The sequence below is a fragment of the Rhagoletis zephyria genome, unplaced genomic scaffold (genome assembly GCF_001687245.7).
Source record: "Rhagoletis zephyria isolate East Lansing unplaced genomic scaffold, Rhagoletis_zephyria_1.1 Rzeph_scaffold_04945, whole genome shotgun sequence".
NCBI lineage: Eukaryota > Metazoa > Arthropoda > Insecta > Diptera > Tephritidae > Rhagoletis > Rhagoletis zephyria.
Window position 1 is genome coordinate 27,855 of NW_016162028.1, and position 14,802 is coordinate 42,656.

At 35.3% G+C, this 14,802-nt stretch overlaps 3 protein-coding genes across 3 annotated transcripts in view; 2 read left to right on the plus strand and 1 right to left on the minus strand.

Annotated features, from left to right (window-relative positions):
- LOC108371394 (rho GTPase-activating protein 92B-like) overlaps positions 1 to 4,347 on the minus strand; it is a 29,373-nt gene extending 25,026 nt beyond the window's left edge. Inside the window, 2 exon segments of the mRNA XM_017626942.1 lie at positions 3,496 to 3,737; positions 4,118 to 4,347. Coding sequence (XP_017482431.1) covers positions 3,496 to 3,737; positions 4,118 to 4,167 — 292 coding nt within the window. The 5' untranslated portion in view covers positions 4,168 to 4,347.
- Positions 4,348 to 6,125: 1,778 nt separating this feature from the next.
- On the plus strand, positions 6,126 to 7,286 carry LOC108371393 (Surfeit locus protein 6). The gene is given in 3 exon segments (XM_017626941.1): positions 6,126 to 6,341; positions 6,343 to 6,367; positions 6,452 to 7,286. Coding segments are annotated over 3 exon segments (882 nt in total). The 5' UTR covers positions 6,126 to 6,260; the 3' UTR covers positions 7,228 to 7,286.
- Positions 7,287 to 8,455: 1,169 nt separating this feature from the next.
- The window catches only part of LOC108371392 (Caseinolytic protease chaperone subunit), a gene marked incomplete at its 3' end in the record, with an annotated part of 9,993 nt that continues 3,646 nt past the window's right edge, over positions 8,456 to 14,802 (plus strand). Inside the window, exon 1 of the mRNA XM_017626940.1 lies at positions 8,456 to 8,992. Coding sequence (XP_017482429.1) covers positions 8,920 to 8,992 — 73 coding nt within the window. The remainder of the gene's footprint in view (positions 8,993 to 14,802) is intronic.

Here is a 14,802-nt window from a genome sequence, read left to right on the forward strand (position 1 = left end):
AATGTTGTTTTTGCTCTACTGATACTACCTGTTTAATGTGCCTTGGCCATAAGCAATGTAAAATAACGTTTTTTTTTCATAAAACGATGTGAGGAGTTGTAATTCGGNTTTGCTCTACTGATACTACCTGTTTAATGTGCCTTGGCCATAAGCAATGTAAAATAACGTTTTTTTTTCATAAAACGATGTGAGGAGTTGTAATTCGGTGAAATCCATCATAGCAATCAAAAAGTGAATTTTGAATTTTTTATAAGTTACGACTTTTTGCATTTCAGGTGACTATATAAATCGTTAATATAAAAATAAATAAAAAAGACAGGACGAGCACACCTAAAAGTTAAACATTCTAATAATAGAATTATAAACAAAAACCAACAAAACCAAAAACCACATGATCAAGTTTAAATAGCACTGGAATAGCTGCGCTTGATTGTAGTTGNCACAAGGCGAACTTAGCACAGTGCGTAGGCAACTGGCTGAGTCAGTGGGCTCGTCGGTTCGAATCCTACTGAAAGAAGTCTGATGAGGAAATGTGGTGATTTCCGAATTAGCTATCATTTCTACCATTTTTTTCAAAATTATTGTTGCTTTTCCACAATAAGTTCTTCATTAAAAATGGCCTCAAGCTCAATAAAAATTGTTGAATAAAAAATACCATGTGTAAAATAAAATAAAACTAAGTTAAAATTAAAAATAAAGTAATTAAAAACTAAATCAAACGAAACAAAATAACCAAAAATTAAATAAAATGTAAAATAATAGTACATATTAACTTAAAATAACAAACAAAAATGTAATTAAAACTAAAACAAAATAACATAATATCAAAATATCATAAATTGAAATAAAATCCAATAAAATAAAAGAATAGGTATACATAGGCGCTCTCGGGAAAGCACATAAAATTCTTAATAAAATTCCAGAAATTTCTTAATAACTTCAAAAATCGTACCTGTCAATCCCTAATTGACTGAATTTTTAAACCTAAAAAGCAGAGAAGCTTTCTAACCTAGCAAATGAATGTCTAGACGGGTCACAGCTTTAGAAAAATTAAAATGGAACTTTTTAATACTTTCCATTCTTATTTATAACCAAATCATCGCGATATGCATTCACCCTTGCGATACATACATACTTCCACCAGAGGCTGTAAAGAATTATTGACGAAAATTTACAATGCTGACACCTACGAAAGCGCGCATCAATACAAAGCGGAGAGCAACAAGAAAGCAAAAGCAATTAAATATTTGCAACACAAAAATAAGTAGATGTAATGGATAGCTGAGCATAAACAATAAAAAAAAAGCTGACGGCAAAGCACAAGCCAGATCATGGTAAAAAACTGTAGCTTGTGCGCGTAAACAGCCCAGTACTGGAAGCAGCGATGACTGGATAAGCAAATGATGAGTGACTGGCTGGCAGCTTTGTTTGACTCTCAGTCGTCTAGCCAAACTGACTGTGTCTGGTTATGTGCCAGTGAGCATAAGATAAAATATTGTACATAGATAAAACATAGCACTGAATGTAAGGACGAACATATATACATATTTATGTACAAAAGTAAAATTATAGAAAAAAGCTAGCAGTCACAAAAGTTACCATCACTCCCAACAGCATGGGATACAAACGAAATTTTCCCACAATGTGGCTGCAAGCGCACTTTAAGCATGAGTTTTGGTTGCATGCCTATCGGCAACTGGCAGCTGAGCAACACTTGGCAATCTTTTATGTTTATTTACTACATGCACTTGCATGTTATACATATACAACTTTGTAATATGCAGACGTTATTGCCTCACTTCGAAATAGTTATATAATTAGCAGCAATATAATGTGATAATAATAAAAAGCGAGTCAGACACTCACAAGCTGCAGCTAACTAGGCAAAAGGGAGAATGCAATGCTATGTACATATCAAAAAGGTTGCATGCCACTACGCTGCTTATGTTGCCCTCGGTCATATATACAAATGTATGTGTGAAGTTAGAATAGAGTAAATTAAAGATTATTAAAATACAAAACTGCTGCTTTAAGTACATAGAAGGTGGTATATAATAGCACAAATGCTGGAAAGAGTGACCCTTGGGCGCAAATTTATTAAGTTCATGCAATAACGGCTGCAGCATTTTCCTTTGAAGAACATCTACATACATATATACATATATATGTCCTGTTGTTATTTTAGCATAAAACGACTTTCGAAGATCGTGAGTCAGTATTTTTGGGTTTTATGTCTGCAATCTTTTCGGTTTAAATGATGGACGGGACTGGTATTAATGCTTAATTTCTATGCTGGTGAAAGGGCTAACTTTGTGTTCAATAGATAAATGCGGAAGTAAAATCATTTGCATACTGTCGAGCCGCTTAAATAGAGTAAAATATTATAAATGTATCTCACTTCGTAAGATGAACCACAGGGAGCTTTCATACATAAATCTATTTTTTCATACATTTCAAAAGCATCAAGCGTTTCGAAATTAATATAGCGTTACTTTCATATCTGCTGTCAATTTATTTGCGGGTTAGTAATCTTATAATTGCATATTTCTAATAGTTTGTAAACCTCTCAGTGAAAAAAATAATCATACAATTGTGAAAAGAACATGGAATTAACTCATGGAGAGAATTTATTGCAACAAAGCAAGTAAAACGTAAATCAACACGCTCATAAATAGATGCATTTGCTAATTCACTGCACCAGTGCACTACCGTAAGCATAATTAGAACATGCGCACACACAAATGTGCAAGTAGCATACATACAATAGTTTGTATATAGGTGAGTATATTGATTTGCAAGTGCAAATAGAAATTAAAGCATCATCAAAGCGCAACAAACACAGCACACAATTGTGCACAAAAAGGAAATTGAGCAATTTTTTTCTGCTGCTTAAGCCGCCACGCGACTTTGTCGTATGACAGTTTTTGCGCTTACAAACGACCCTATCACGTCGACGTGACAAGGCCAAGCATAGAAAAGGCGAGGCCAACAACAGCGCCACACTCAACGCCACCATCAAGCAATGCCCGTCGATTTCCAAACGACCCCATTGCTATAGCCCAACTTTGTGTTCACAACGCATTTGGGCAATCATAAAAAAAAAAAATGGTAATGCAAAAGCAATACCAAAAGAGCGCTCAAACGTGCCTTCCGCATTACTCAATTCACTCGTATGGACATAAACGAAAGCAGCAGTTGCTCCAGTCAGAGCAGAATTTAAGTGTCCGCGCAACCCTTAGTACAACAACAAGGACTACTCTGGCATCGTGTAGGGTAGGCGATATTTTAACGTCGTTATTGGCGATGCATTGCAGATATTCGCTGTACCACTCCCTAGATTTGCGTGCATGGTACACTTAAGCTCTACTAACTACAATAGCTTGTGCATATATACTTATATTTTCAGATTGTGCACACAATATATTGGCTTTTATGCCGCCATGTCTTCCCTACCCACAACCATACAATGGTTTTTTTGTCATCATACATACGCACCGCAATTTGATAAGACGTGATGTAACGGCATTTCTTTGGAGAGATCTTTAGATGACTCTTCTAGTGCCTGTCCGATTTTGTAGTGGCTATTCTTTTTGATACGTTTATCACGGTCCTGTGTGTCAGTCGTCGAACTAACAGCCGGCAATTTTCGCACCATTTTCTCCAGTACATCTTTATACTTGTCTACTTGTTTTTCAATTATTTCCAGCTCGGAATCCTTGCAATCAGATTTATTTGATCTTTAATTTAATGAGTAGTTAGGTACATGAAAAGAGAAAAAAAGAAACGAAAAAGTTAAATCATTTAATTTGTTTTGCTCCATAACCTTAGTTCCACATCCTCTATGTTAAGAGTAGTGACTACAGAACATTACATATTCGCAAAATACCGACACAGCACCCCACTTTTGCACACAGACATTCTTTCCACCCTAAACAAACCAGCTGAAGGCTGGGTAGCCCCTAGTGCATCCACGGCTACAAGCTAATTCCGCTTTTTGTATCGGCATTTTATATATGTAAATATATTTCTATAGAGCACACTGCCACACCATTGTGTCTGGTTCGTGGGCTCATGACTATGAGATATCCAATCAACTTCCAACGTCGTCACCACTCACCTCCCCAAATTCTCAGCAGCAATTTTGATTTTCGTGAATTGTTTCTTCATTCTTGCAACACTTCACAATTATACCGCGCCTGACTATATTCTAGCAATCGAATAACTTTGTTTTGTTTTCTACACTTAAATGTTTAGATATTTTTCTTTAATTTTTGCAGTAAACATAAAAATTAGTCATCCTTTTCTTCTATCATCGACAAATGCGAACAATCAACTCAAGTCAGTGAAGCTTTGTTGGGTGTGTTCAATGATATATTTGACACTTGACACTTGATTCAATAGGGTGTGTTTCACAGCAGCAGATAGCTTTGTGTGTAAAGTTTATTTGGTATTTTGTAAATTTTGGTAGCGGACTGTTATCTCCCTACATGCAAATACCTCTTAAAACGATAACGAAACTGATAACACTGTAGTTTTTATAAAACTAAAGGGAGATGTTTCTAGTATTATATATTAGTTTGAGGCAGTACAAAAAAATGAAGGGACCGTGGCGCCTTCCACTTTCCAACTTAAAAGAATAAAGTCCAAATAATTTAATTAATAATTTAATTTCTCTTCCGACTTTTTGCTTATTTTCATCGAGTTTCACTTATTGTATTTTATAATAAATACCAATATAATCGCACTCTATCACCGCGCCTTTTTCGTCTTCTTTGTTTGTTTACATTCTTGGGCAGATGTCAAAAAAGCTCAGAAATTTACTTTTTTCATTCTTTTCCGCTTGCGTATAACCTCAGTCGACATTTCTTCTTTCTCTTGCCGCTTTATTATGCACTGATGTTGTAACAGCATATAAATTCACCACATACTTTTTGGGGAATGGTGCTCTGGTGATAGTCCTTGGCCAGATATAAACCATTCCTGTGACGTAGACTCGACTGATAGTGGCATTTTCCCTGTAACTCTCGGCGGATGGCCTGCGGCTTTCGGGCTCCGGCCCAGGAACATGCCCAGGACCACATCCCTCAATCTACAGAACTCTCTACTCTAATTATTACTCATATTTTCATGAGACTTCAGAGCGTGTCAGATTTGGTAATGCAATATATTTCGAAAAGACTGTCAAATTGAGAAATTAATAAAGGCAGCTGCATGAGCAGTGGCACCTACCATGTAAGGTGTCTTTCTAAAGAGGTTTTTTATTTCCAAAAGGCGGATTGCATGAAAAATTTCTCTAAACGCTATTTGTCAGTGTGAACAGAATGACTTTCGGGAAATTGCTTCCTTTATTTTCAATTCGAAGATTAATTTATTATATATACGGCAACACTCGATTAGTTTGACAGCAATTGCAGAAGAAACAAAAATTGCTTGTGCAGCACGAGCAAATTGAAATATAATTCCGAAACTGATTTTCGATCTTTCAGTTGCAGTCACAGATTTTATCTTTAATTTCTAAAAATTATTTCCGAAAGGTGGAAATAAAATTTCTCTTTATTAACTTGACGGCGAATCGCGTGGAGAAGTTGGAAATGTTTCCCTCTCTGACATACTCTTTCCTTGCGGCTTGTAGGAGCCCGAAGAGGAAAATATCAATTTTTTTGTGGAAGGTGCCGGTCATTTTCTCCATATAAAATAATGTTCGATAATCTTTTTTGTAAGGAAAAAATATGAGACAGCTTCCACAAAAAAAATGCCAAAAATCAAAGGTAAGTCCTGGCGTCCTCATACTTGCACTTTATTACAATAAAATTGAATGGGCTATAACACTGCATACTCAGCTTTTGTCTAGAGGGCGTAAATAAAAAGTGCAATATTTGAATAAAATTTTGTGGAATTTTCTTTAATTTTGCAAACGGTTTGGAACCTTGATTTTAGGGTTTTTGTTGGAGAATTAACCATATTTTTATAAAAAATTTGCGAAAAAATAATTATTTTAAAAATAGCTGCTGTATTGTAAAAAATTCGCTGTACCTAAACTTTATTGACTGTCTGTATGTATTAAGAGAAATTTTCTACTCTTCTAAATTTTCTTCAGTGTAGACATGTATTGTAGTTTTACTGAACGTACGGCTGCCAAATTTGACAATTCAATCTGCTGTTTTTTACCGATGTTTTCGTTTGGTACGCACGTGTGGAATAGAAACTTTTTGGAAAATTTGTTCAAGTTTAAATAAAGTAATGGCAATAAATTATCTATAATGACTGTACAACTAGATAAACGCGGCTTGATGTCGCTAATGCGCACAGAGAATGAACGCATCATGGATATGTTGCTGACCGTACAACGTACCAGATTCAATAGAAGGCGAGTTACTAATGATCGTTGCAAAGGAAACAAAACAAAATCATCTATCAGCAAATGCATGTCCCCAAACATTATTAATTTCAGATGTTCAATATGATGAATATCTGCTCAATAATGACAAATCTGCTGCAAAGGCCAAGCATGCATTGGGTGCCCGCAAAGCAACACCCATCGATGAGCTCCAGGATCGTCTCAACATAATCAAAAACAAAATGAAAGCTAAAAAACGTCCAGCGTCAGAACGTTCAATAAAGAAGCGTGAAGCTAAGAAACTGAGAAAAAATAAGGAAGTTAAGAAAATATTAGTTTCTGCAGCGAAATCTATCAAAAATGAACAACAGAAACTATCTAATACGGGCAATGATGAAAATGCGGATAAAAAGGATATAAAGAAATTAATCCCAAAACCTGTCTTCAATGAAGAAGGCAAAATTGTTTTTTCCAAATTTGACTTCGCGTCACATCCAGGTGCTAAGGTGAAAAAGTCACATCAGAACCCACGAGAGATTTTGAAGAAAATTAAGCAGACAGATAAGAAAATCAATGAGTTAAAAGAAAAGGGCGAGGTCGAAAAGGCGGCAGAGATCAAAAGCGAAATAGCCTGGAAAAAAGCATTTGATAAGATTGAGGGCAAAAAAGTAAAAGACGATCCCAAATTGCTGTACAAAGCCATTAAAAAGCGGAAGACCGAGAAGAAGAAGTCCAAGAAGGAGTGGGTGGAGCGCAAGCAGAAGGTCGAGTCCGGCATAGAGCATAGGCAGAAGAAGCGACAAGAAAATATAAACAAGCGCATTAATGATAAGAAGTCAAAGAAACTGAAGAAGTTATCCAAAAAAGGGCGGGTAATACCTGGTTTTTAATAGTTCTTATTAATGTAATAAAAAAAATTTTAAGAACAAGCAATCTGACTTAAAATGTATTCAACCTTCATCTGACTGTTCATTAAACTTCCATTCAAACAAAATATTTTTGGTACGTTTTCCGTTATGAAATTCAGTCGAAAAATTTCAAAAATTCGTTGTGTGTAAGCTGTGTTCAACGCTTTCGTCAAAAAATAAACATAGTGCCCATTAAAAACCGACAAAGGGGAGATAGGTCATTTCTAGATAATTTGGGTACGCTGAAGTCAATGGTATTAACCGTTTTGCCGAATTGGCTCATGACCCCATATACAATTTTCAAATCAAAACTTTACCTAAAGAGCAGTACAGGGTTTTTCTTAATAAATTATTCTCTGAAATTCCGAACACATCGTTGAATTTTCAACGAAAACTAGAGGATCTGTTAAAAAACATACATTGTAAACTATGTCGATCCCATTTCTGGAATTTTGTTTTTTTAATTTCTAACACTGCAAACCTACTCGCCTTGGAGGCAAAATTTGCTAAGTCTAGTTTCCCAAAATCAATACATAGTACTTTATTTTATATTGTAAGATATGTGCAAATATGTACGTATATAAGTACAATTTATGTTAATTATACTACATTAACAATTGACGACATAGCGATTTTGATTAGTTGGTTTGGGACAATTATACGCTGGCACGAATCGGTTATGACAAGTAGCACGAATCGGTTTGGTACCATGTTGGGTATGGTTTGTGGAATCGGTTCTCTATTCTGAAAAAAAGCAACCCTGGCTAAAATATAAGAAGAAGAACAAAGAAAATAGCAAAGAAGAATAGTGGGCGATAGCGCAATTAATATGGCGCTAGCTCAATAAGTCGGCAGCACCTGTGGTATCAGCGCTTTAACTTAGCGCAATAGCGCAGTGTACTGATTTGAACACGACGTCACCTAAGTGTCACCACAGTACCCACCGACAAGTGTTATACACAACACAGTGGTGTCATGCCTAATATTTCTTTAATTTTTTGCTGTGCAACGCTTGTACCACCAACCGAATTTAACTGCTAGGAATGTAGGAAATGCCACGATATTCTCATCTTTCTTGAGTAAAGCTTTAAATTTGCCAATATACATAAGTTTCTGGCATTCTCACCACACAAAAGCAAAAACAAAGAAGTAAGGCGAATTGTGTGTTGGTCTCATGTATTTCTTGGCGTTAATGGCGCTAGCGCTATTCATATCTTGGAATTAGCGCGGCAACTCCAGGAACGGTGGCGCAGCGCAATGTTACCCATGTCTAGTTGTAAATATATTTTGACAAAGTGTTTCTCGTTCGCCAAAACTCATAACGAATTACGTCTTATAAAGAAAAATTTTCCAAATTTAAAAGGCTTATAAAAAGTTAGTAATATACGCGTTTAATATCGCCAAAAAGTGCAAACAGTGATCGCGATCGGGCAAAGAAGCGCCTAGTGCCGAGTAAACGGCAACGAGGACGACCAACGGAGCACAGCAGTGTAGCAAAAACGTGACCACTTCATAGCCACAGTATAAGGCTTCCATTAAAATTAATTTGCGTCCAATAAATTCACCTAGCTGTATAAGATATCAAGCAGAAAATTACAAGATTGTTATAGCGAAATTAGAACAGCAATTGTTATAGAATCATAAAAAAGTGAAGGGCAAAAATTCAGTGGAATTATGAGTGTTGTACGCCACTTTGTGCTGCTGTCACAGCTGCCTAGATTTGGACAAAATTATTATTGGCTTAGAGGTGAGTCGAAAGTCCATCAAATGTTATTAGATATAAGTGAAAGATAATAAAATTACAAGTCACGTTATGGACGAAAAGGATAACGAAGGCTAGATGGTACTCTACAACTTGTTTTCTTTTTGTGTAATCATACAAATCTCCCAGATTGGCTAACCGATCGCAAGCGCTGACGTTGTACCCATGTATGCGATATACATACATACACGATCGTTTTATTATACAAATATAGAGTGTGGTGTTATTAAGTTTTGGTTTTGTTTTTTCGTTGTTTGCTGTTCTTTTTTAATATACATATTCCACTGAGTTGTTTTTTGTGCCATGCACATATACACCCAAGTGAGAAATGTCGTACTGCGCCAGCAAGAACAGCAAAATTTATCGTACAAATGAGTCTCCCACGCTGGGATTTAGTCCACGAACTCCAGTTAATTACAGATCCATTTATGAATGTACGGTATGCGGAGAGACACCCCACGACTCGAAACATCCCTTCACATGCCCACAAAATCCCACACAAGTAACGCCTTTTTCCCTGTGAACAGACCCTATGGAGGCTGCACGCTTCTTGGGTCTTCCGTTAGTTAAGCTTGACGACAACGACTGAGATACCACCGATCTGGGCGGGGTAGTTGTAACCGCCACAACAACAACAAAAATATTCATTTATGTATATTTACTGAATAACAAACAATTCTCTTAGAAGGCAAGTGGTTTCTCTCTGTGCCAACTGATGCCAATTGGAAATGCCAACTGAAGCAAAGTGTTTCACCACCTGGTCTTTCCAACGCAGAGGAGGCCTTCCTCTTCCTCTGTTACCAGCATCACGACCAGCGTTGAATACTTTCAGAGTTGGAGCGTTGTTGTCCATTCGAACGACATGACCTAGCCAGTGGAGCCGCTGGATTTTAATTCGCTGCACTATGTCTATATCGTTGTAAGGCTCACACAGGTCATCGCTAAATCGTTAGCAATATTTATTTATTTATTTATTCATTTATTGACAGCCTTTAAAGGCCTATAACAAGTCTGAAAATTTACAATATTTGCTTACTATTTTATTTGCTACAATTTTGGGTTTATAGTTTTTATATTGATATATGCATACATTACATCACAGGATCCACAATCATACATGAAAACAATTATCTTATTTCACTACATATTCTGTTCTTTACACATTTTTTTGAGAGGACTGTCCTAACTTTTATCCTGTACTAATATATATACATTTAAACAAGGTAATTGTATTAATTATATTATATTAAATTATATTAATTATAAATGTGACAGTGGCTGTCGGAATGTACGGGATCCCGAGCAGCCCGAATGTTGGGTACTGGTTAGGTGGGCGGCCCGAAAGGACGAGTTCCAGAGCCGCACTTCCTGTACCATTGCTGTACTCTTTATTCCAAGTCGCACCTACACTTCAGGCTTTGTGGTCATATGTAAAGGCTATAAAGTAATTTGTGATCAGTCGGAAAGTACTAGTTTAAGAGCCAATCTATCTTTAGATATTCCTGTTATACAAGTGGTCTGAAAGGATCTAGATCTTGAGCCGCACTGTAGGGCGAATGGAAAGGACTAGTTTCCATGCCGACCCTCTCCACTGTTCTTTACGCGCTGTAGGCCGGATGGAAAGGACTAGTTTCCATGCCGACCCTCCTCTGTTCTCTACTGGATCAAGCAGCAATCCTTTAAAATAAAATTTTTTATCATTTCTTTCTATACATATATTTTGCAATGGTGGTACATATATGCCATCGCCAGCGCGCAATGCCCGTAAATCTTGCGTAGACTCTTCTCGAAAAAAAGTATTTAGACGCTTTGTCTTTACTAAAGACTGGAAACAAAAGTACTTAGTACTTATGGCTTCACAAAATACTGGATACAAAACTTCTTAGTACTTATGACTTGATTAAATACTAAATACTTGCTATTTACTCAGTGTGAAATTAGAGATTTTCGAGACTAGTTCAGAATTTTCTAGACTGTTTTGAGATGTCTAGGATTACTATTACTACTTATGTTTATACGTAAGCTATTTGCGAATAAAAGTAATTTGCAAACACCTAACTCACTGTAGTTAAAAATGGCAACGTCTTGGCGTCTTGCGCTCATTTGCAAATAGTACCACCAATCATTACTTATTTGCGTGATTTAGTTATTTGACAACAAAAAATTAACTCGGCGTTTATACGGCAAAGTTTACCATTTTTCAAATAATACGTGCGTATAAACCTAGTATTTATCAAGATTTTGGAGACTGTTTCGGTATTTTCGGGGCTACTTCGGCATTCTGGGGATCTTCGAGACTACTTCGAGATTTTCGAAACTATTTCAGTATTTTCGGGTTTCTAGAGACTGCTTCGGGTTTTGCGAAACTAAATATATCTATATCTTATCAATAAAAAATCGATTCTCATATCGATAAATATATAAATTAAAAAGTCGATAAATCTATTCATATCAAAATCGATAATTACAACGAAAATTTCGAAATATTCCCGAAAATCCCGGTGGTGCCGAAATAGACTTGAAAGTTCCAATTTATTCCCGATAATCTCCATAATAATCCGAAATAGTTCGCAGTTTGAGGTGTTAGTGAGTTTAGGTGAGAATGAAGAAAAATGGTAAAAATTTTGTATTATTATTGGGAGACTCCGGTCGAAAAATATTGATCTTCAAGAATTCTATACCATTTTTACGAAAGGTTTTTTTTTCCATATCAAATACATGGAAACCCTTGAGCGCTTTGAGCGGCCTCTAAATATTTTTTCATTTAAAAATAAAAATAAATATAGAACAAGCCTAGAGGGTGACAGCATAAAAATTCCGACTTTATTTTTTCACGTGCATTTTTCGACCACCCTAATGTACATACATATAATCTGTATGTACAACATATAACCTGGCGTTTGAAAGTGAGTTCATAATGATTTTTGACAAATATGTATTTGCAATGTTTTTCAAGTAAATTTTTTTTTGCTGTCTTCTATGTATCTACGTATATAAATAAGCATGATCAATATATCTCTTAAACCAACTACGCTTGCGAACTGATACTTGGCACGGATGCATACATTTTAAATACCCTACTTAAGGCGAAAACTGGGAGCTATTGGAAAAGGGGCCGTGGCACCTCCCATACAAAGTGAACATCTCCTATCGCTTATCTCTGGAACCGCTTAAGCCAACGTACTGAAATTTGACACAGCTATGTATATATCGTCGTTTAAAGTACAAAGCCGCGTATTGTCATTCTGCAAAACCGCGTAACTGGCATTTGCTGCCAAAAATTGGGTTTGCTCACACAAGCTCTTGCCTCAATCCTTATCCATTCGTCCTGAAATATACTAGCCAGAAATGCGATTGCATTATAAAAAAGAGAAACGTTTTGAAATTTAAGTGTTTTTACTCTCTAGAAAATTATTTATGCAACCTCACATACGCGGTTTTGCATTTTGTTGATACGCGGTTTTGTACTTTAAACGACGACATGTATTTAATACTGTGCTGAGATTCCACAGTTGTAACTAAGAACATCGGTAAAGCTCATGACATCGAATGCGATTAGAATTCCATATGGCATCATAGCTACGGTGACCACAAATATATTTTGAAAATGCAGGACAAAATTTTTACATGGAAGAAAATGCGCAGCACCGTCAACAAAACAAAATTGCCGCCCCTGTTTTTTTTCAAAAATTTTTAAAATCGGATTTAGACGTAGAATATGCTATATTTTTATAAAAAATTAATGAATATTAAACAAACAAAAGGAAAACCATAACTAGTAACTATTAAAAGGGTGCGCTTTCAAATAACAACGAGTGTATATTTCTTAATTATTAATGCAATTTCAAACTTTAAACATAAATCACATTTGCTTCATTGGTATTAATCTTTTAGTAATGAATATTTACAAAATTATAATAAGGCATATTACATTTTACTTTAACCGAAATATGAACCTCTGTAAAGCAGATTTTTTAGGCAAACTTTGGGTCATTGAACACGAAACTAATACCCATGGTTTCAAAGAAGTGTTTTCGAGATTTGTTCGAAAAACGTATTTTTAGTACTTTTTCAGTTAATCGTCAATATCACATGAACGACCTAAAGTTCGAAAGGTATTGATGGGCCCTTTGCAAAAGTATATAATTTGTGCAGATAGTGTTTCGTAACATCTACATTTCTCATCAGATTTTCATTTACTGTAAAAAGAAAATGATTGAAATTTTACTTTTTTCGATTTTGGTCGCTTGTAACACTAATAATTTTCTATAGGGTAGTTTAAGGAGCTTTTCGGCTAATTTTCATCAACATCGGCAAAGTAATATATTTTTGTAAGAGGACTGTAGGTCGCTTATGTTGATTGAATAATTTTTAGCATTTTAATTTTTTGTACCAAAAACACGTTTTTCGAAGAAATTACGAAAAGGCTTGTTTGAAAAAAAAATTGGCTTGGAAAACATTTTTTTTCTTAAGCGATTACCACAAAATTTGTAGGACAGTGTTATTGATATATTTGACGCTGGTCTTCATTTTTTCGTCATCCATTGTCCATAACCGTACAAAATTTAGAACGCATTGACTGGTTGAACCTTCAAAACCAGCTGCTTTTATTTCGATTAGGAAAAGTTAATTTTAAAATATCGAAGAAAATGCGGGACAAAGGCAGGACACTTGGGAAAAAGCAGTACATTTTGGGGGTTTTCTGTTTTGAAAAACTGCACAGGACAGACTTTTAAATAACAGTACGGTCCTGCAACAGAACGGATGGTCACCGAAATCATAGCGCTACTATTCTTGGACCATGTGGCAAGAGGATTCTGCTCTTTAGTCGTTTCAACTTTTTTTTCCTTTTCAGACCGTTTTTGCCTTTAAATGCTATTTTGAATTTTTGTAATTTTTGTACAAAGTGTGAAATGTGGATTTTTGGTCGTGCTTGTATCATCAAAAAAAAAACAAAAGAAAAATAGCTAAAACTGGTCAAAATGCCACTAACTTAAATTAGTTGACCACAAGTGCAAGCAATATATCGGTAAAACTAAGATTTGAAAGGCTTGAAATTTCGAACATTCAGACTTAAACAAAGAGCAGTCATTCACTTTTTGGTTTTTGGCTACAATCAGGACTAAAAACTTAAAGTGAATATGGTGAAATTCAAAAAATGAGCAAAGCAAAACATAGCAGCAAACAAAAAATTTTTATTTTCATTTGAAATTTTGCTTTAAACTGTACACCCACGTTTTTGGCTTTCGCTTATCTTTGCGTTTTACAGCTGCTTTTTTGTTTTACATTTTATTGTTCTTAACTTTTTGTTTCTCCAGTATTTTCTTTACGCGCGGTGATTTTCCACAAATTGATGTTGATACATATTTAAAAAAAAAAATTTTTTTTTACGATTTTTTGCTTTGGATCACACTTAAGCACATTTCCAATGCCTTTTTAAAGAATCGATTTGCTCGAAAAATATACTTTGTGGGCACCTCGTCCGCGACCGCTGTGAAGGCCATTGTTCAGTTGTTTTTTTTTTTTGTTTTTTGTTTTAATTTTTACTACAACAACTCTTTTATTGCTGGCGTTCCTATGTAATCAAAGCAAATAAATTTACTTCCTCTTTTTGCACTTCTTCTTTCTTATATGTACATACAGTGACGAACAAAAGTATTGGCACAGTGAATTTTTCGCAATGTGTGCAAAGTTTTTAATTTTTTTTTCGATAATTTTTTGTAAAAATTTAGTTCATTCAACACCAAAAAAAACATAAAAATAAAATCTCTAAAATTTTAGGCAATCTCAGGAAA